This window comes from Montipora foliosa, chromosome 3 (assembly GCF_036669935.1).
Source record: "Montipora foliosa isolate CH-2021 chromosome 3, ASM3666993v2, whole genome shotgun sequence".
NCBI lineage: Eukaryota > Metazoa > Cnidaria > Anthozoa > Scleractinia > Acroporidae > Montipora > Montipora foliosa.
The window spans coordinates 12,054,740-12,077,239 of record NC_090871.1 but is presented as its reverse complement, the minus strand read 5'-3'; the positions used below and the strand labels follow the sequence as shown (position 1 = coordinate 12,077,239).

General features: G+C 40.9%; 2 protein-coding genes across 2 annotated transcripts; one reads left to right on the top strand and one right to left on the bottom strand.

Moving 5' to 3' along the window:
* The first annotated feature begins 11,392 nt into the window (after positions 1-11,392).
* Positions 11,393-15,076, top strand: LOC137996775 (ATP-dependent helicase wrn-1-like). Its single transcript, XM_068842358.1, has 2 exons — positions 11,393-12,093; positions 12,643-15,076. The coding sequence occupies exons 1-2, from the start codon at positions 11,582-11,584 to the stop codon at positions 13,829-13,831; spliced, it is 1,701 nt and encodes a 566-aa protein (XP_068698459.1). The 5' UTR covers positions 11,393-11,581; the 3' UTR covers positions 13,832-15,076.
* Positions 15,077-15,257: 181 nt separating this feature from the next.
* On the bottom strand, positions 15,258-21,492 carry LOC137995259 (uncharacterized). Its single transcript, XM_068840834.1, has 5 exons — positions 20,536-21,492; positions 19,615-20,100; positions 18,014-18,853; positions 17,130-17,399; positions 15,258-16,815 (listed from the first exon to the last, which is right to left on the bottom strand). The coding sequence occupies exons 1-5, from the start codon at positions 21,490-21,492 to the stop codon at positions 15,643-15,645; spliced, it is 3,726 nt and encodes a 1,241-aa protein (XP_068696935.1). The 3' UTR covers positions 15,258-15,642.
* Positions 21,493-22,500: the final 1,008 nt, after the last annotated feature.

The following is a 22,500-nucleotide window of genomic DNA, read 5'->3' as shown; positions in this document are numbered from 1 at the left end:
GCCTAGAAATGAATTAATATTCTCTTTTTTATCTTTTACTATAGTAGTTGTGATTTGTAAGTAATGGTATCCCTATTTTAATATAGCTTCATATTGTAACTATTTTCACACGACCCCACAAGCTCTAAGCTTTAAACCCTATCGTGTTTAAATAAAGGATATGGTGATGATGATGATGATGATGATGATGATGATGATGACGAAAGCGCAACATACGCATAACATGAACCTTTCCGTGTTTCTAAAAATTATCCATTATCTATCTGACTATCTGATCAAAATAATCCTCCTCTCCTTTCTTTGTGTTTGGTACTGTAATTTATTATATACGTACCGAGATTTACACTCCAAAAAGGATCGAGATAAAAATAGTCTCTTTGCGCTAGAGAAGCCAGCTGATTGATCATACGATTTTTTTTTCACTAGTGGAAAACGACGTATCGACGCTCTGATTGGCTATATAGTTATTTTCACTAGTGAAAAATTGTCGTATCAGCCTTTTGATTGGCTAATATGATGTTGAACTTTGGCGCGGGTGGCCTGTGCACAGATTTGTAAACATGGCGGCCGACTGGTGTATGGTTTTCAAAGTTTTTGATCTTTTATTGCTTAGTTTTCTCCACAAAAATACTTCAGAGGATCTTAAAACGTTTTAAAAGTGCTCAAGCGAGGTATGGAAGGTAAAGATTTCTTTTATTTTTTATTTCAAAAATATTTTGCTATTTGTTTAGGGCTTTTGTTCACGATCGGTGGTTTGATAGCCTCACCATTAACACTTACCTCGTTAACTGATGATCTCTGTACTTATATAACTAGTTATAGCTGTCGCTAAAGTGCCAACGAGCCAAGCTTGCGTGATCTGGCGCCTGGCGGCTGCAAACATCACGCGGCGTACTCGTGCGGCACTCTCATTGGTTATCGCTACGGTCAACATTTCATCGCTTTGGTCTACATTACAGCTTTTGGTCTACATTACACTCAAATTTGAAGCGCTTCTGAGATTTCGTCCGCCTAAAAATCTTCTCGCGGCTCTATAAGCTGCCGCCTCGCCAGGCCTTCTGTCTTCAGAAGGCCTGACTCGTTGGCAATAAACAAATTACTTCATGATTGGCTCGTTCGTACGATTTTTATTACTCACTCGTTGTGAAGGATCGTTAAACTCACTCGTTCGCTTCGCTCACTCGTTCGTTTATGCGATCCTTCACAACTCGTGAATAAAAATCGTACGCACTCACCAACCATGAAGTAATCTATATATCCGTAGCTTGATGGACATGTGATAACGTTGTTTACTCGAAATTTGTCAGCACCGGGCCGCAAACAAATTGACAGTAGCAACTTTCCGGAACAGAATCAGGATAAAGATGATGTAAGCACAAGATTGCGTGACGCATGACCCGGCCAAAGGTCAATAGATGTAATCCTTTTTTAGGTGTTAGCGTTTTGAGGTGTAAGCCAAAAGTGCGTGCTAGAAATACTAGTTTGCAATCTACCTTTTGATGCGAAAAAACCTTTCATCCATTGATATCGAGTCGCTAGTTGTTAACATTTCATTGCATGGCATCTTGCGGCTATTCACTCCTCGTTGGTGGACCCTGCGGCCCCAGTTCATTTAACCCCCGCGAATGCGGAATGTGTTGCAATCGGCGAGTGTAGCAAAGATGTCTACAATCACCTCGAGCATTGCAGTGGACAGTGAATCAAAGCTATTACTTACTCGAGCAGGTAGGCGGTTTCCTTTTAGACATTACAAATCCTCGAAAGCAATCTTTTATTTGGAAAATTTTTAAAACTTAATCGGCATTTTTATTTCAGGGATTTTTGAGACAGAAGAGTCTCATTTAAAAATAACAGTGTGCCCACGACATCGAGATTTGTTTTTGGGACTAGTTGGAGGTGCAATAAGTTGGATCCCCACTTCTGCGGGGATCGATGCCTACAGGGGAATATCAGGGGCACCCAACGAATCTGTTCCTCACATTATCTGTTCCCCAGAGGAATCTTGTTGGCTGGCAAAAATACAGGTGTTTCGATGAGCTGGCTGGAAAATTTTGTTACTGATAGAGGTTTTGCCTGGGAATTACTGACTTTTTCTAGCATTTCAACCCGAGCTGGCTGTAGAAACTCTAAAGACTGAGGACGACTAAAAAAAAAAAAAAAAAAAAAAAAAGAACCCCTTCCCTCTCCCAGAGAGTAGTCACAAACATACGACGGCTGGTCAGAGTGATTGCGCTTGCGGAAAAAACCTGTTTTTTCCCGGTTTTGTCGCTTTTGTTCGGTCGTTTTGGATCGAGGGATTTGAAAGCGTGCGGAATTTCTGGCTGGGAAATAAATTTGATCAGCTGGCTGGGAAACCAACCAATTTTATCTAGCTGGCTGAGAAATTTCTTGTGTGTCTTGCTGGGAAAAAGGAACAGATAATGTTTTCCCAGCAACACTGAAAAACACCTGAAAATGCCTTAATAACATTTATTTTCATTAACTGGGGTATAATAATACATTTTACAACAAATTGGTCGTTGGGTGCCCCTGGAATATCCTCAGCCCCAAAGGCTCAATATGGAATGAAAAAGGCGCATTCAGCCTATGTTATGAACGCCACGAATATGCTTGTACCAGTGGGCTCACGTAAGTATTTAACATTGTTGTTATATTCTGGGTAAATTTGTAAAAATGATTTTCGTTCATGATAAATTGTCTGCAATTTGTTTACGCGGTTACTCTAGGGTGCGTAGTTTTAGTAGCTCTCATGCGCACGCGGGAGAGACTCGGGGGTGACGCATAGACGGAGAAAGTTGGCACAGAACACCACTGCTCAAACGTACTTTCCTAACAGATAACCGTTGCCGCCGTAAAACATGATTTTTGGAGTTTATTTACTTAGTGCTTTAGACACGCGAGTGCACGAGCGCGAACCGCGAAAAAACATGTTCTCATTCCCCCGGCCAACCTCTCACCCCTAAACCCTTGTGCGCGCTCGTAAAAACCCATCTTACGCGGGAAGAAAAACTGTTAATTATCAAGTAGGCTGGCTGGGGTTTCGTTAAAACAGTTTTGGCGTTGTAAAACCTCACTAGCTACCCCTCCGTAGACATTGACACGTTGTGAAAAAGAAATGATCGGTCCTTTATTATGTTCTTACGGCTAACTAATTTTCATGAATTGTTTCATGGATAAAAACCATATTGGAAAAAAACATTCTTTGTTTGCATTATTAGTATCCGTCAAATTTTAACACCTTAGACTACGAGCAGTCTCTCTTTCCGCTCAGGGATACTCGAGGACCAAGGAAAACGAACAAGCGACCAAGCGTGAAATCGCCTGCAGCGTTGAAACGTAACTTGCGTGTCGAGCCGCTAGTGTGGTGAGCCGGCTCGACACGCGCGTCTCGTTTTCATGCCACAGACGATTTTCGCGGTCGTTGTTTGTTTCCTTTGACTATCTCTGAACGGAAAAAGAGATTTCTCGGTCTACTTTTTCCGCTAAGGAATAGTCCAGCCAAAACAACACGCCAGTGCGCGTGAAATCGCTTGCGGCGGTCGGCGATTTTGGCAATGGCCCGCGTTTTGTTTTTATTCTTCTATCCCTCACGGAACGAGAGACTGCTGATATGGTTTTCTGTCTTTCTGACTACGGCTGATCCCCTTTCATAGCGGACACCTTCATGACCCGTTCTGATGTCCGTCATAGAACGAGGGAGTCCAAAATGTGCGGGAATGAGCTCTCGTCCATGAAAAAGGGATGTCGGAATCCGACTGTTATTGCTAAATTTCCTCAAGGCTATTGTTGGAGCGTGAAGCAATGTCAAAACAAGTTATATATTACTTAATAAAAAATATCGCAAATAACTGTTGATGTCTTTTGTTATGCGCCATTTTATAGCCATCTGCCGGAAGTGCAAAGAGCATTTGGCCAACCTCGTTGCAAGTGAACCTGCTCAGTCTGCTGAAGCTATCAGGGATAGTCAATCAGAAAAGCCAGAGCACACTTTGGAAGCCAGCGAACAGTGCGCGGGGAGAGGTAATATCGATTAATTCAGTACCTTGGTTTTAGGTGATAGCCTTAAATGTGTTTTAGTAAAATGTTGCGCGAGCATCATAATCCTAATGTACAGCAATGTTTCCTTTATATGCTAGTTACTAAACAATGTATCTCCCCTTGAAAAATACAGGAAGAAGAGAGTAGTGGCACATCCGAAGAACTGGCAGCTGGCGTTGGGCGTATAAAGTTCTCGGATGACAGTCCCATATTCTCTCCCAAGACAGAAAGTAACGTTTCTTCCTCCGGAGAAGGGAATGGCTTTTCAGTTCGACTACGTGACACATTAAACATTTTCCTGAACCAATGTCAAATTCAGCCGCTTGGAAGACCTTGGCTGGACTGGGGCGAGGTCAGTGTTCGTACGATACGTTCAGAGAAATGGTGAGATTGTCGCTGCCGTACTTAATGCGATTTCACCCAACAATGCCCCCGATCATTGGAAAACGCTACAATCATCCAGTGCATTGAACCAACAACTGGGTCTCCATCACGCTTCTCTTCCATCACAGACAGCGTACTTAGAGGCACTGGCGGAGGCTTATAGCAATGCAACCGGCTGGGACACACGGCGGCGGGTGCCATCCGTGATGACGGGAGTGGCCAGTTTTAGACCCATCTCTGAGTTCATACCTGGATTGACCGAGTACCGCCATACAGTGCCCACCAGGGAGTCCCCAAGACTTCGGATTGACCCAAAGCAACTGGGTCATTTCCTGGGGTTTATTACAAGCCCTCATCTAGTCCAAGACCTGCCATTTGGCGAGAAACACCTGCAGCTGACCTCTGAGAAGATAATTACTGTGCCAAATATCATTCGCACAATGATTCCTGAACGGATTGTCATGCAGTACACGCAGTATTGTTGTGAGACCAATTATAAGCCCTTTGAGTTGCAGTACCATGCTACGAATAATATCAGAGTGTAGCGCTTCTGTGTGCAAGTCACTGCAAGGTCTAGATTATTTCGCAGAGGAAGGCGCGCGAGCATTTGGTAATCTCGCCTCAATAGTGGAGAATATTTCTGTACGCAGAGATGACGGCGGAGAATGGTTAGCCAGGATTATGGATGTATTGAAGGCGGGAAAATTCTATCTTAAAAACGATTATAAGGTAAACTGTTTTCTATACTTGTTTGGGGTGAGGGAGTAAATTTATCATAATTTATAAGAAGAATTGTGCAGCAACAGCGTTAGTAGTACTATCAGTATCAGTAGTAGAGGAAGTTTCAGTAGTATTACATGTATTTGCAAGGGTGCACCACTAAGGAATGACGTACCATAGTTTTTTTTTTTTTTTTTTTGGAAGAATACTAGTTATATTAGAAAGCAGCAGGTCATCTCTGGCGGGGTGCGCACCCCCTGCACCCCTCCCCTAAATTCGCCCCGTGAGTTGTGGTAGCAGCCATAACAAAAAAAAAAAAGCGGCAATGGCATTTAAAGCAGCAGTATTGGTAATTGTAGTGGTAGTATGAAAATAACAGGATGTGTTTATAACATTATCTTTTTTGCTGAATGAAGGTGCACATCGACAGTGAGGCTAGAGTGGCTGACCACTGCAGCGTCTACGCACTGAGCGACTCATCCGAGTTTGCTTTCAAACAGCGGTGTAACCACAAGCATGACGACGAGCTTTGTGATCAGTGTGAAGCCCTCCATGCCGTCCTTCAGAATATCGGGAATGCTGGGCAAGATACTGTATTCCACAATGAGGATGAAAGAGACGAAATCCTCTTTCTGTATGAGTCGGCTAAGCGATCGATTCAGTCGTGGAAGGCCCACCAGTTACGGTCGGTACGGCACGATAAATCGAGGCTGGATAATCTTGAGCGGCTAAACAACGACACCGTACTGATTTTCAATGACTGGGCGAAGAAGTTCCTTCCCCAGTCGTATAGAGAGTCCCAGCTAAGAGGGGAATGCCTTGGAACGTCACCTGTCCTTAGAAGCCTGTTCCATGTCTCCGGAGAGGCACACTTTAATAGATCTGGCCAAACAGCAGTATTCCATCCGCCTCCAGGAAGGCGCAGGTCTTCTTCCCTCTCTGCAAGCCCCAGCCTCAGCTGGCAGCTCGATCCAAGGCCAACCCGTCAAGAAGGGCTGGGCGCTTAAGGAATTGAAGAAGCCCTACCGGTTTAACGAACAGCAAAAAGCCTACCTGGAGGCTAAATTTAATATTGGCCAATCCACAGGCAGGAAGGTGGACCCGGATGTCGTCTCAAAAGAAATGCGCCGTGACGGGGGAAGGTTGTTTGGCGTGTCGGAGTTCCTAACTCCCCAGCAGGTGTCTTCCTTCTTCTCGCGCCTGGCTGCGAAGTTGCGCCAACAACAACTAGAGGCGACGCCACAAGACATCCTAGCGGCAGAGGAGCAGAGCAGTTTTTCATTGGCAAGAGCGAATGTTCTCTCTACCCTTCATGTACGCCATCATATTGTTCTTGACCATTATGACGTATGCTCTTTGGTTGGCAACAAAACTGAATTCAAGAAAACGAAGGTTGGGATGTTACAGTATCTCTGCCAGAGTTTAGAACACGAAGTGCCTGTACAGCAGTGAAGAGGAAAGCTCCCCATCTTGCCCTCCTGGAAGAACTTGTTGACAGCTGCCCTTGTCGGGCTACGAAGTAAAGAGTAAAAAAATGCATAGGTTATATAAGCAGCCCCCTTTTCCCCTCAGAGATAGTTGAGACTAACATGCCAGAAAACGCGAAACTCGCCTTCCACATGCGTGGGTAAGACTGACGTGCATGTTGCTTTTTCACGCGGCGGGCGCCTTTCGTGGCGGCCACGTGTTGATTCCCTTCAACTTTTCTTAAACGGAAAGGACTGCTCTTGGTCGAAATGGTTCAAGGCTCGCTGATATTAGGTTGTCATGGATTTTCATTTTATTTGTGACAAATGAAGAAATCGTACGTAAGTAATTATCTTGCGGTGTTTGGTTTCTTTTCACACCACACGAACAGATACGGTGAAACGCTGGTGTGGTCCATCCATCCTATATCATCCGATCAATGCTAAGAAGTCCGACAGTAACCTAGTCAGCAGTTGCCATATTTTAAATTGACCCTCTAACAGTTATGTTAATCTCTTTCAGTTGGAGTTCGTATACATTTAAGTACTTTTTTAACTTCATAATTGGTCCATAATTACTTGCAAGAATTAGTGCAAGAGATATGAGGTGACCGGATCCGATGGGGGAAAAAAGATCACTGAACTGCGTTTTCCTCAGTTTATGAAGTGCCCGGTATCTTCGTCATACCAGTTTTGAGAGATTTCTAGTAAGTGAATGATACCGATACTTTTTGAGCTGTTTGACAGTGTGACCGATACTTCTGTTACTAAAGGACGGACCATTTTATCTTGAGGGAGCGGGGAGAGGCGTTGGTGGGTTAGTCAAATACGAATAGGATTCCTGCACAGCTTTTGCAGAATAAATAAAAATCATGTATAGCAGTAAAGCAAAGAAAAATATTGCAAGCTAGTTAAATAAAATTCATATAAAGCTTTTGGGCACGGAAAAAAGCTCCTGCAGAAAAAAAATTGCCCAACCCCCATTCCTAATCCCTACGTTGTTTTGATCACGCGTCACAATTAAGTCACGCAATTCTAGTTACTTTTGAACGGCTTCAGAACTGTGAATTGCTGCATGGACCCTGCATTGGCGTGGCAGATCAAGTAAACTGTGGTGAGTCCTCTGTAACTATTTTTGGCAACGATAACTCGTATATTATAGCAACTCCACGTAAGTTGGATGAATAATTTTTTGTGACGGAGGTTCTGGGTAATGTTTGTTGTGACTGTGGCGAAGTATAAGCTTAAGATTTACTTCAAGTAATTCTGTTTAAACATTTACATTTTGACTTGTGTTCTCTTCTAGGCACTGTAACTTTGAAGCAATGTTAAACGAGATGCTTCTGTGAAGCATACACTGGGTTGCCTGTGGTACGTGCTACAGAAAATCAGAAGGCACTGAATTGTGTGGTATTGAAATACAGCATTCCAGTCTCTGAAGAACAACAAATAAAGGAGAAGCGAGAAACATTGGCTTCTGGGCTGACATGTTGATAATTTTCAAGTTCCCCCACAACTTCTGTTTACCACAAGTGTGCCCTCTGAGCATCTGAGAGCTTTCTAATACTAAAGTTCACTGACGTCAAGCCCTGTTGAGCGGGGTTAGTGTTAGGATGGGAGACCAAAACAATGAACCCGTCACGAAAAACAGAAGCATCTGACTGAAAATACTACTAACTCTAACAAATGCGAACTCAGCAAGGTACAGATCTTGTTAGCTTGCTTTATGCAAAACAAATATTGATGAAAAAGCAAATAACTATTGATACACAGTTTTCAGAAAGAGCAGAAGGAAGTTTCCCGAACGGTCGATCGAGAATAAAATATTTACGACATCAAAACAACATTAATTTTGAACCGTGAATATAGAATATAAAAAGTTACGATCAGCGACAAACATTTTGGGAGATTTTTGCTACGTTCAAGTAAATTGCAAAATCGAAAGTGACATGGCCGGAATTCAGCGGGCGCCGTGATTAAGTTACCGCGGCATGTTTACTCGCCAAACAGTGAAGCATCTGTGTCAAATGATGGCAAGATACCGGGTTTTTGTAAGTTTCTTTTTCAGTCAAGTGTTATAAAGTTTGACAATGAAATGAGCGAAGTCAAAACAAAGATCACAATCGCCCAACTCTTATTTATGCAAAGTCAAAATTTACTCTCCAAGACGCGTACGACGTTATTTATCACCAGGTAATTCCATCATTTTGGAAATAGCAGCTACTTTATTATTCATCTGCGTCACAAGTTTTCACTGATTTTGGGGCTCATTTTGTTGAAACTCAAGCACGCTTCCAACAGGCCTGTGAACCCTTCCTGCTTACAGAGCAATACTAAAAAACTTCTCCCATATCACATTTCACCCTTAAGCTCGAAAATTCAATACACAACATGATATTATAATTCACAAAGGCAGAAAATACCACAGAATCCTTTTCCAGCGAAAACATTATTGAAACTAACAACATATTTGCTCTTAGAGAAGAAAACCTCTTCCTATTTCATTGCGTGCGTGAAGACAAGAAACTCAATCGCGTCAAATTACCATGTACTTCAGGTAAATAGAGCTCACTTTGATTTCGTCTCGACGGGCGATAGATTGTTGTCGAAGTCCAGTACTCGTCGCTTTTGAGCTTCCTGCCTAGTTTATCAAACTGACTTTCCATTATTGAGCTCCATAAGGGTATATTTTGTTTAAGGATCCACTAAAACGCCATTCGCGTTACATGACTTTCGACGCCATTGCAGGCTAAGTTAATGATTCTACTGTGTCCACCAGAGAAATCTACGCAGTTCCACTACCCTCTCGATCCTAAGAACATACTCATAGAAGGCTCTATGCACAAAGACACCACTTACCAGGGGAGTGACAGGCAAGACCCTTACCGACACGGAAAAAAAAAAAAACTAAAAAAAAGAAAACAAACAAACTAAACGAAGACCTCGACTGGTTTGCCATAGGCAACCCAGTAAAAAGAAAACAAACAAACTAAACGAAGACCTCGACTGGTTTGCCATAGGCAACCCAGTAATTAATGCCAGTAGCCGAAGTATATAATATAGCCTCGAAAGTATTGTGCACAGCTTCAAATTACACAACTAGAAAATAATAGTGTTCACTAGAGCTGCCCCCGCTTTTGATAACCTGTGTATGGGATGTGTATTTAATATAAATACTGTGCATAAGACCGTTGAAAAATTAACGTTTCAAGCATTTTATTGAAGTTTACATTCATGTAAGTAGTTAACAGCACAAGTAAAGTGGTTGTTGTGACATCGCACTACACCTCTTAGTTTGTACTGAGCTCCCCTGATTAGAATCTCAGGAGTACCCAACGAAACCGCTCCACAAAAAAGCCGCTCTGCAGGCTGTTTTCGAGCTGGCTGGCTGAAAAAAAATTTCAAGAGTGAGCTGGCTGGTCTTTGACACAAACCGCTTCTGGCTCACTGAGACATGAAAAACGTTTTTCCTGGCTGGCTATATAAAGCTCAGATTCTTTTCCTGGCTAAGACATTGTTCACTTTGTCCACTGGCGTAAAGTTCTTTTAGCTCAAGCATGTAATTAATTGGACAGAGGAATGATAGAAAATTTCCTTTTAGTTCCTGGCTTCTATCAATCAAGATTTCGTCACGCAATGATCTCCTTCAAAGAGGCGGGCGCCTCTCATTTTTTGCCTCGGCGTGAGAGACCTCTGCTAGCAGGGAAGGCTGTAAGGGGTTCATTCTAATCTTGCGGGGGAAGGCGGTTTCCTATAAGATTTACGGCAGAGGAAAATTGTCAGGAAAAAAAATTTACCAATCAAACAAAAACTCTTCTTGTTTAAATATATTTCCAACGCCCCTACACAATGTTGCCTGTCGTCACGAATGTGTGCGGTTGGATGACAACCGTCTGTTCTCAACCCTTAATATTTCCTATCAAATTGCGCACGCTGTATTGTACCCTTGCTTAGCTGTTCCAGCAGTCCTATAGCAAGTAGTTCGCCAGGATCAGAGAGTGATGCATAGCTTTTTTGTATCTGAAAACGTAAAAGGACCACCATAGGGTAAGCAGGATGTTTCGTAGTATTTATTTTGATCAGATTGTGGAAAAGTCCTTATGGAATGATCGCAGAATTTGATTTTAATCCCGTCCTTTGCTATTCAATTCAGTGTTTACCGAACGGATTTTAGGCTACCGCCGTTTTGGAGAACATCAAGGACACAAAGCGAGAAAGGTAACGTCGGCTAAAAATTCGCATGGAACTGTTAATGTTTAAATTTTGTATTTTTGTATATTGAATTACCTATCGTTGTGTCTCCTTAAACAAATCGCCATCGTTTCTTGAATAAGTACCGGTTTACCTTTCGGGGTTTTGTCAAAATTCTGCCACCGGCACTTTAAGATAAGAAAGAGAGACGTTGGGAATGGAGTTGATTAAAATTCTGCTACCGCGCTCCATGGTTTTTCGTACAACTACCCAAACCCTAATGTGAATTAACAAAAACTTCGAAATTGAGAACAACCTCTCCAGAATATATTGCTCGTTCTTTAAGCCACGCGCAGATCTGGCAGATAGATATCCCGGGTAAAAAATCGATTCTTATTCATCCATAAATGGCTGCGCACCGCGGTAGTAGTCCATCTCACTCTTTCTCCTTATTCTCATTCATCGACCATGGTGGCAGTCTATTTAAGTACCTTGTCAGTGAACGGGTAAGTAGAATTGTTCCATTTTTTTTTTTTGTTACGATCATGGTATTTTATTCCCTGCTAGCAGAGGCTCTTTTCCTGGTGTTCGCTGACGGGAGAAAAGAGACCTCTGCCATGGGTCTAAATGGGCTTTGATTTAACCGCCGTCCACGATCTTGGACGGCTCTATTTAGAACGCATGCTCCTTGCATTGCTCGCTGACCGTAACTTGAGCCCGTTGCGTCTCGCGCATTTCTTTATAATAATTCCGCTGTTATTTTCTGAGCCCACATTATAAACATGGCGTGCTCATCGGCGACCTCGAAAGAGTTCAGTCGTAAAGAGTTATTAAGTTTGCTTTCTTCTGTTTTGGATAACCTCGACGATGGAAAGATAAAGAAATTGAGTGAAGAGCAGTTCAAGGCCTTGTTTCATTTTTTAAACGGGCGAGACACGTTTGCGTGCTTGCCGACCGGGCATGGGAAAACTCTCATCTACCAGATTGCTGTGCTTATTGCACGAACGGGAAAGGTGCCAATTCTGCCATCGAACCCACTTGTTGTTGTTGTTTCACCGCTAAATGCGCTCATATCTGACCAGCTTGAGTCCTGCCAAAGGCTCAAGCTCAAAGCCGTTAAAATGGAGCAGGAGCTGTTCGGCAACGATGATAAACGGACGGAGCTCGATCAAGCTGAAGTGGTTTACTGCAGTCCGGAAACCTTGGAAAACATCCAATCCAAGCAGTTCCTTGTAAAAATGGACGATCGGTTGGTTGGAATTGTTGTGGACGAATCACATTGTGTAGTGAGCTGGTAAGCCTAATCTCGGTTTGTCGATGTTTGATGCGATATATTGTGACAGAAAAGTAACTTGAGCACGTGTTACTTTTCAAGACATTGCAGATACACTGTACCTATAAATCATTTTGTGTTCACCAAATGAAGAATCCGAAAGAAAACTTGTTCAGACAGAAAGTGGCTACCTCTCATTGTGTAAGCATATCGCATCAAAATATTCGGTGGTATCAGCATGATAGAAATTCCTTTATAAATTCATATTGATAATTGCAAATTTTGCTAATGGAAAAAAATTGCTATGCGTGTCACGCACTTTTGTGTCCCCTGCTAGCAGAGGCTCTTTTCCTTGGATTCACTAAGTGAACACCATGGAAAGAGCCTCTGCTAGCAGGAAACCTTGGGTGTCACAGGAAAAAATATTTTGTGTTGCCTTGAAAGCTCTGCCTACTATCAGAGGCCAATTAAAAAAAATTAAGTAAATGCCCCGTTTGTATAAATGTAACAAGCTAGCCACGTTTCACGAAAACAATATACCACAGTACTAATGAAACACCTATTTTTTAGGGGTCTAAGTGTCACACCATTCAGGGCAGCTTACAGCAAAGTGGGTGATGTGCGAGGGTTTACAAGAAAACCATTTCTGTGCCTTACAGCCACTGCAGGGAAAACTATCAGATCCCAAATTATGAAGAACCTGCACATGAAGAGTGCTAAGGTTGTAAACCTTAGCCCAAACAAGTCAAACATAAAACTGTGTGTATCAAAACTTGATAGAAATGAGGAACTGGATGAAACCTTTGCCTCGCTGATCGAGGACCTGAAATCCAAGGGCTGTGAAATGAAAAAAACCATCATTTACTGCAGATCCATCACTGCATGTGGAGACATTTTTGAAGTCCTTTTGGAAAACCTCCCAAACAACGAACTATATGGTATGTTCCACAGTAAGACCCCCGAGTCAATTCAGAAGAATGTCTTATACGAATTTGTAAAGAGAGACAGCAAAATGCGGCTGGTTGTTGCCACTTGTGCTTTGGGCATGGGTGTTGACATTCCTGATGTTGAACTTATCATTCACTACGGTATACCAACAGAAGTAGAAAGCTATGTGCAAGAGATTGGGAGGGGAGGTAGGGATGGCAGGGCATGTGCTGCTTTTCTGTACTACAAGCCCTATCATCTTGCTCACTGTGACAAAGAAATGAGAGACTATGTAAAAGCTACCAGTTGCCGGCGTAAGGAACTACTGAAACATTTTAAAGAAAAAGAAGCTACTTTGGATGTCATGCATAAGTGCTGTGACTTTTGTACCCAGCTTTGCAAGTGCCAGGGAGCTGACTGTGTCATGCAACTCGAGGCGGAGGAGAATGTGGACACAAGTTTGCCTTTGGAATCGCTTAGTCGTACAGTAGAAAGTGAGGAACGTGAACTGTTCATTGAGCTTCTTAAGGACATTGACAAACTTGGAACTTACGAGACTTTGGGTTCAGATCTCATACTGGAATTAGCTGGTAAGCTAGAATATATATTTTTGGCAGATTATTTGATTGAAAATTTCCCCATTTTCAATCCACACCTGGCTAATGACATAATTCTGGCTGTAAAAGACATTTTCAATGACATATCTGAAGCAAGTGCCTATATGACAATGGATTTTGAGCCATATTTTGAAGATGATCCTCTTTTGCTTGGTGCAGCATATTGTAGTAACATCAGTGAGAGCAGCTCTGATGACAATGGCAGTGTTCAATAATCTTAATGTAAAGAAAGAACACGTATTTTACCAACCATTTTTCTAATTATTATTCTTCATTAAGTCTTCATTACTTCTTTGTTTCCAACTCAAGAGGCTGTAGATAAGGTTTTAATTAAAAGGTGACCAATTATTTTGGGTTATCTTTTTTCGCACTTTTTTTAATTGAAATGAATAGTTATGTGTTGTAAGGACAAATGCATTTGGGAATCTGTCATAATGTAGAGTTTCCCCATGGGCATAACTGTTTATGATGAATGGGATTTAAGTAGAGGGGTTGTTTTGGGGACCTGTAATTCCAGGGGAAGGGTTCTTCAAATGAACTATCCTCCCACCTGCCCAGGGGAATTAATTTTTTTGTACAATCGGTTATTGCACAGCATGGTTCAATATTTTCTTACTCTAGCTAATGCAGGGTGAAAGCTACCATTTTAACACTGCTAAAAGTCATAATTACTGTATGAATGATTTCAGTGTCTGGTGTGCACACTCTCCTGCCATTCCCATGTCCCCCTATTGGGAATTGCTAAAAACAGTTTCTGAAGATTTTAAAGCAGAGGCCTTAAAGGGGCAGTGTCATGCTATTTGGAAACTCTATAAAAAGCTAGGTGTCTTCGTGTTAATTGAATTCCAAAACTAATGGCATAGCTTTGTTATTAAAGATTATTTGAAGGTAATGAAACTGTTTCCTGTCACCTGTCGCTACGAATGGCAAGGATGGAAATGGATTGATACTTGAATACAGTGGCCTTATTATTTTTAAAATTGGCCAAATTATTTTTTTCAAATTTCTATGGTACGTCTTCCAAAATCCTCAATAAATTTATTACAGCTAGCCCTCTCTGAAAATATTCATTAAATATCTCTGTCATAGCTTTACAGAACTATTTTGTTCTAAAACATAAATGTAATGATTTTAGCACAGAATTGCCTAAAACAGCAAAATCTTCATGACACTGCCCCTTATTGAGGTGCCCTTGTGTACATCATAACCAGTATTTTGTTATGCTATGTGTTCATGTTTGCTTACAATAGAATTATAGTTTCAGTAATATACTAAAACTGTTTAAAGTATTTACACTTTCCACCTTGGATAATGGAATTTCTGAGTTTAAACATGTCCGCCTTGCAGTCAATATAATATATTACAAATTTGCTTGAATCAATGATATGTATTTGTTGTAAACTGGCTGAAATTATTGATATCCAAACTGTGTACGAATTTATTTAATTGCCATGTTAAAGCTATGAGACTGTTGTTAGTAGCAGGTAATCCTTATATTAAATTTTTGTGATAAAACTCTAACCCTTGGTAATTTAGATTTTTTGTGATGGAATTTACATAGTGTAGTACATATTTCTCGATAATCTACAAGTATGAACTCAGTAACAACTATGCTGGATGTGGCATTAGTCAAATTTCATAAGTAATCCATTGAGGTAGCATGTTACTCAAATTGAATCAGCATTGTCATTCACATGTTTTTATCCATAACCTCCCAGTGGAGGACCCCTGAAATTCAAGGGTGGGACCCTTACTGCAGATTAGCATTGTCATTGTGATACCCCATGAAAGATTACAATTCTGATGGAAACCTTTCACCAATGCGAAGAATAGAGCTCTTTAGCTTGGGTGGTTTGTTGTCCCATTTCAGACCATGTGATATTGCTCTTGAGATTTATTGCTTTCAAACTTTCAAATAGTCATGTGTATATGATTGAATAACTTTTAGATGGATAAAGGAACAACTCCCAGAGAATGTCACATGGTCTGAAATCGGTAAACAAACTGCTCAAGCTAAAGAGGTCCATTAAATCTTGTAAAAGGCTTGATTTTGTCTATGCCACTTTTTACGATGGCGACAAATCCAGCGGTGCAGCCTTGTGACATTCACCCCATCATACAGATCATTTTTGACCTCAGGAAAGCAAGTATACCTCCTACCAGCCTTGAAGTCGAAAACATTTGATTTTTTGTGAACCTGTTCTAACACAGTAACAAATGTCTGCTGCTTGATTTTGTTGGTGTGGTGGGTGTTGCGTGTTCCCTGTCCAAGGTCTTGCTTAGACTGTTGCAGCAGTCCTAGAAGTGGCCCTGTAGCTTTGGTTGAAGATTCAATTGAGCTGCTGTTTATGTTAGGTGCACCCATCTCACGGATACATTCCTTTGACACCATATTTACCTGTTCTACCAGAAGGTCCCTAGATATGCATTTACCTTGCCCTCCCTTTCGAGAGGCAAAACGGTTCCACTTCAGTCTATGTGCCTCTCTTGGAGTAAGCAAGCCAAGCTGAGATGCCTTGAGACGGAGAGCAGCTAATGCATATTTGCTGTGGTTGTTTACCCGGTAAAAAACAGTGAGAAAATTCCACACCCTCAAGAGCCGTTCACCATCACCTTCTTTTACAGAGTCATCTGCACTCCTAAGGAGAAGACCAATGCTGAGGTGGAGGCAACCATAATTGTACACATAGTCCTCTGTCCCCTTGTCGTCCACTTTACTTTCAGATGTTGCATCCTCATCCGCTACTGTGAGGCCATGCTCTTTTTTCTCATGCTTAACACGACATTTGCCATACTTGAAAACTCTTGTACAACCGTGGCCACGACAGGGCAAGTCAGGACGAGGGTTGTAAGCTGCGAGAAGATTAGGAAGGCGAGACACTCCAGGCATTACAAACTTCTCAAGCATGGAAATTACTTTCCTGTGAAGCCAATTTCTTTGAGCTTCTTTGCTGGAATTCTTAAGATTATCAGGCATCATGTTTTTCGTTGGAATGCTTTCCATACCTTCCATTCCAAAATGATTAAGGGTTGCAGCAATAATGAAGGCATCCAACTCTATTGCAAAGAACTCTTTTACTGAATCATAGTGGTCAAGGGGGTCTCTAAGAGCATTGGAATTCCCAGCCACGATTGCATTGCTCGCCATTGTTCCCCAATCCATAACTGAATTAGGCTTCCGCAGAATGTTGACAGCAAGCTGAAAACAAATGACATAGTTGGAGACCAAAATCAGCATTAGATCTTACAACCCACAAAACTCTCACCTATTAAACCCTCGCAAGAACCTTTAAATATAATTTTTGTGAAGTTTGGAGTGAATCATTTGTGTCAGACAGGGATATTACAGTAGATCTTCCTCCACTAGTCTTTGTCCAAAAGAAATATTATGCAAAATTTTCACTGATTCTTTTTTTGGTGAGTCCAAAATATTATTTGAATAAAGGGAAGAGTTTGATAACAGATTCCCCTCCCCGCCCCCCAACAGAAAAAATCCGCAACAAATGAACACACCTGGTAAGCAATGCGTATGCCATGCCAATCCTCATTCTTACACCAAACGCCATCTAGTTTCTCATCCACACTCCTGCCATCTGCACGTGCCTTCTGAATATTTCTTGACCTCTCTTCTGTGAGTTGATCTCCACCAAAGCAAACAAAGTCGGCAGGCGTCTTGGTACCATTAACTTGTGACATTGGCACATAGTTGCTATGGAGGTGTTCTAATATGTCTACCATGTCCTCATTGAGGCTTTCATTTTTTGGAAGACAACCAAGAGGTATCTGTAAAAAATAAGTACCGTTGAATGACCCAAAAAACTGCACTGTGATCATTGTGGTAAAATGTGTCGTGTCCAAAAATTTCAAATCATACTCCACCCAAAGGGGGTAAATTGTTTTGTGCCCCTCCCCTGGTAAATTTCAGTTTAGCTTTGAACTTTTCTTCTACAAGCTTGGCTATAACATATACCCCCCCCCCCCACCCCCCAGGAATTTCCAGATACTCTTGGTGGGGGAAGTCTGGAAACTGCATAGAACCACACAGTACTAGTCTTGTTAACATGACAGCAGAAAATCTTGCTACATAACCTGGACTCATAATAACATTTAAGGTCTAATGAAATTTGCAGTGGCAAGATTTCTGAGTTTCAAATACCAAACACTTTCTGTGTTTAGTTCCATGGAATCTGGGAGTCCCTAAATTTGTATGATCGTCTTATACATAGCTTTCCTGCTAGCAGTGGCATAACAAAAAGAAAAACTAATTTAGGGGATCACAGATTCCTCAAATAACAACCACAGATAGCAATTTATACTTGCGAATCTCAACCCAATTTACATATAAAAGTTATTATGGGCAACCCTTTAATAGTATATTATGTCCATTTACAAGATACCTGATTGGAAGGTAATCTCATTGCTTCGCTGTACTCATGTGGTATGTGGTACACAACAACAGACTTTAAGAAACGAAAGGCTGAAAGTTGTTTAACCATTACACGAGTCCATAATGGAATTAGATCCTTCTTAAGCTTCTCTACATCATCCAAGGAGGGCAGAAACTCATGAACTTGGACCACATCAAGAGTCCTCTCAGTCACATCAGGTAAATTTTCTCCAGTAACAACATCCTCCATGGCAACAAGGTTAAATGTATGAAGGGACTTGTTCTTGTTAGAATTATCCATATGCCTGACATTAATATGAAGGTCCAGGTTATCTCCAATGATCTGGAATCCTTTAGGGGCTGAGTGTTTTGCAACCTCAATAGACTTATTAATGGCATCCAAAGCATCATCACCTTGTTCTGTTGATTTTGCAACAAAAGCACATGTATCCTTGATCATCTTGGAGCTTATCTGCTTCTCCAAAAGCTTACTTCCAATACTGTGCACAACATCGGTTGGGTTGTAAAGACATGCCAGGTTTATTGAGGAAGCATCTATTGTATCTGCACCTCCACAGACACCACTTGCATCTATCATCCTACAGTCACTCGGTTCATTTGTCATTAGGTAGGAACATACCTGCCCAATTTTGGGTAGTTCTGGCAGATATTCTAGGCTCTGTAGACATTGTTTTATAATCTCGAGACACTGCACAGTGTCCTTATGTTGCTCGATGGTGCCCTTCCATTGCAAGAGAGTCTTATCGTGGTCCTTTCCCATTTCCTTTGCCTTTGCTGTTAGCTGTGTGGGATGGACTGTAATGCCATGGGCTGTCATAAGTTCCAAACCCTTAAAAAATACAGTTAACAGAGAACTGGAATTTTATTACTAAGTAATGCATCAAATTACAGCTGTAATACAGATATGAAGCCCTAACCGATCGATCACAAAAATCATTAAAAGATTTCACTTTCAACTTCTCCATTGCAGAATAAGGGACAGAATCAGTCATATTCTCCTACTGTGTAAAGAGAAATCACTTGCTACTCACTACCAACAGTCTATGAGAAATCATAATGTATTTACCTTCTTTAAAAACCTGAGTTACTCTATTTTACCATTAAAATATTATTTTAATATTGTTATTGTTATTATTACTATTATTATTATTATTACAATGATTATTATTATTATTATTATTATTATTAATATTACTCATTACATAAGTCTTGTGAAGTCTTTAATAAAGATTAGTATTTTCATTAAAAAACTTTAAAAAAAATTATTATTAATATTAATATTATTAATAATATAATTATTATTATTATTATTATTATTATTATTATTATTATTATTATTATTATTGTTATTACTCTTGAATACATGTTGGTGGTACAGGTATTTAAATGATGGAATTTCCAAAATAGGAATTAAATGTATCTTTTCTAAGTATAGGTTCATTGAGCCATCTCTAGGAGGAGTGAGCATAGCAATCCAACCAACAGAGAACTTGTTTAAGTGATCAGCACATACCATTAAAATTCCCTAAGAATATAGGGTGGGAATTCAGTGACAGGTAAAACCAGGATAATTATAAGCTCAATACTTACCATTTGCCCTGCCCCAGAAAAGCGTAGTATCAAACCAATGCGGTATGCCAGGGCTGACATCTGTGGACATCGGTTTTGAAGCATGATTGCAGCAATGGTAGCAATGACAGTATTAACTTGCTTCCCATTCTCCTGCTTGCGTTTTTTTGACTTCGAGACACAAAGGCTGTTGAGCAACTCAGTTGTTAAAGGAGCTTTTGCCTTCAACTCCTCACCAAAATCAGCCATCTTGAAGGATGGTAACAAGTCATGACGGCTTTGCCTAAGAACACTAGGTTCCTTTATTGATGTAAGGCCCATAAGTTCCTCCTCCATTTTCTTGAACAACAACTTCTTGGCTTCAATGATGCCTGTTGATGTCTTCAGTAAGGCTGCCAAGGCCAATTTGGGAAGTCCTAGTGCAATGTACTTGACTATAGTGGCAGTTTTCTGGTCAGACTTAGACAGTTTAACTTTTCTCGGGCCAGAAGGATAATTGATGTTTATCTATTGAAAGCATGCAAGAAAACAAAAGAATATTTCTTGATATAATTCTTTTCAAGCAAAGGCTTTTTTTATTATCAGAAATTATAAAAAGATTTTACACCACAACCATATCATTAACGAATGAAAGAAAATTAGGCTAGGAGGGAATAACACAACCTCGTTCCCAGGGTATTATTTCTAGCAATATGAAAGCACACAGGTAATGTATTTTTCTTCCTTCGTTAAGCGCAGAGAATGAAAGGCCAAAAAAAAGTGTTTCAGCACCAATTTTCCGTGTTTGGCCAGCGAAAACCAGGAAAAGAGACTCTGCTAGCAGGGAGCCATCAATTTTAAGTCATCTATTCTTTCAATTCTTCGAGTAAAATATTAATTTTGTAAACGTGCAGAAAGTTATTAAAACCGACTATTGACAAGTGACAGAAATGTATTTCTCACCTCCACTTCGGTTTCATCATCTTCGGCATTTCCTGTTAATTCAGCATTAACAGAAACTTCTTCGCTACGGTCCTGGTCATGAGCTGAGCTGGAGGCAAAGTCGAAGTGAAAGTCATCATCAAACAAAAGCGAGAGGAATGATTGCGGTAAATCGACCGAATCGACGCACTGGTTTGCAACATCCGGTTCTCGCGGCTGTTCGATTACAATCTGAACATCTCCTTCGAACTGGTTTGCAGAAATTCGCTCATGCCTTTGTTCGACTTCAGTCAGAGAATTCCCATGGCACTGGTTCGCAGCAATTTGCTCTGGCGGTGGTTGTTCCACTTCGGGAGGAAAATCTCCTTCGCACTGTGCCACAGTATCTGGTTCATAGGTAAGCTTATTAGCGTAAGAATGATCGTGAGAAACAAATTCTGCTCTCAAATCTTCGAAACTGGTGCTCAATGGAAAAACACCGAGCTCTTCCACTCCATCCGTCTCTTTGTTGATGGCCTTCCTTGCTTTAGCTTGTTTGTTTACAGCCAAAGGACTTTCCTTGCACATCCGTTTGTACCGCGGCGGAGTGAGTTTGGTGGGTTCTCTAGCGCATTGCCTCTCGTTTGTAGAATTATTTTTCCGATACTTGTCGATGAGAAATGCTTTGTCTTGTTCGAGAATTAATGTTCTCTTTACGACTGAGTCCACCTTTCGTTTACAGCATTTGCAAATCCGTCGGGATGACAGGGAAAAATCGGGCGATTCTCCGAGAAGGAATGTCAAATTTTCTTTAAGTCCTGCAGTTGTGGTTGTGTTAAAAAAGCTTCCCTGACCAGATAACTTGAAGTTAATACCACAGATCAGACAACAATTATCTCTAGACGATTTTTGTACTTTTTTAACCGGCGTTTTTGGCGATCTAGTCGATGATATTTTTCTCTGTTTACTACACGGAGAGTTAATCGGGGTGTGAGACATGACGCGCCATATGCATCTGCGGGGTTTTCGCGCCAGTTTCAGTGAAAGGTCATATTTCGTGACGTCTTACCAACATCACGTGATAGCTCGGTCGCTAAGCCGCGGAGCATGCTCAATATAGTCCATTTAGACCCATGGCAGAGGTCTCTTTTCTCCCGTCAGCGAACACCAGGAAAAGAGCCTCTGCTAGCAGGGAAGGTATTTTACTGTACGCTGGGGATGGTTCAAAGTACAACGCAACTGTGTTTTTTCAGTGTCGCTGCAGCTGCAAATATGATTACTCCCTGTTTAATCAGCTTTTGTGGCATAGTTAATAGAGGTATAACTGAAAAGGACAATTTTCTCTAAATGCATGCATTTTTTTCACTTCGATTGAGCCGCTTATAACATCTCCAATATCGATTCCACACTAACCTGACTATCACTAAGATCTAAGATAGCAAAAAAAATGCTCAAACTTCGCTTGCCTGGACATGTACATGTAACCGTGCATTTGCAAAGCAACAGAAGAGGAAATCACTGAGGAATAGTAAGCGTACAAAGAAATATTTAATGAGAAAATTTGTAACGTCAAGAACTTAATTAGTTTCGTTTAAATTTCTTTAAACAAGCCGCGTCTCTCTTTTTTCCCGTAAAAACACTGGTGCAAACGCAAACGCAACTGTGCCTCTTGTCTGAATTCTGCGTTCAAAATAATCGGGCTAAGTTGATGATTTCACAGGGTTTAACCATTTGGTTGTGGTACGAAATTCCCTCAGAAGCAATGACTAGATACGAGTTACAGCAGTTTTATTTCACTTTATGACAGATACATGTCAAGCTGTGCAAAACTGTATACTTTTTTATTGGTTAAGACCTGAATGATAGTTTGGATATTTTAGAATCTCTCGTTTATTTTACAATGTCACTTAAATAGTAGCAATTTATATATAATTACATGTGTTCGTAAATTTTGTGATTGTAAGTTTTACCTGTTACTTTGTACGTTTCAAGCTTGGTACCTTGCGA

What these genes read in the sequence shown, in the direction of transcription:
- LOC137996775 (XM_068842358.1), top strand. Translation starts at nt 11,582, where the DNA reads ATGGCGTGCTCATCGGCGACCTCGAAAGAGTTCAGTCGTAAAGAGTTA. An exon ending in TCACATTGTGTAGTGAGCTG is followed by an intron (nt 12,094 to 12,642) that starts GTAAGCCTAATC and finishes CCTATTTTTTAG; the next exon opens with GGGTCTAAGTGTCACACCAT.
- LOC137995259 (XM_068840834.1), bottom strand. Translation starts at nt 21,492, where the DNA reads ATGTCTCACACCCCGATTAACTCTCCGTGTAGTAAACAGAGAAAAATA. An exon ending in ATGATGAAACCGAAGTGGAG is followed by an intron (nt 20,101 to 20,535) that starts GTGAGAAATACA and finishes TGCTTTCAATAG; the next exon opens with ATAAACATCAATTATCCTTC. An exon ending in TTTCTGGGGCAGGGCAAATG is followed by an intron (nt 18,854 to 19,614) that starts GTAAGTATTGAG and finishes GTATTTTTTAAG; the next exon opens with GGTTTGGAACTTATGACAGC.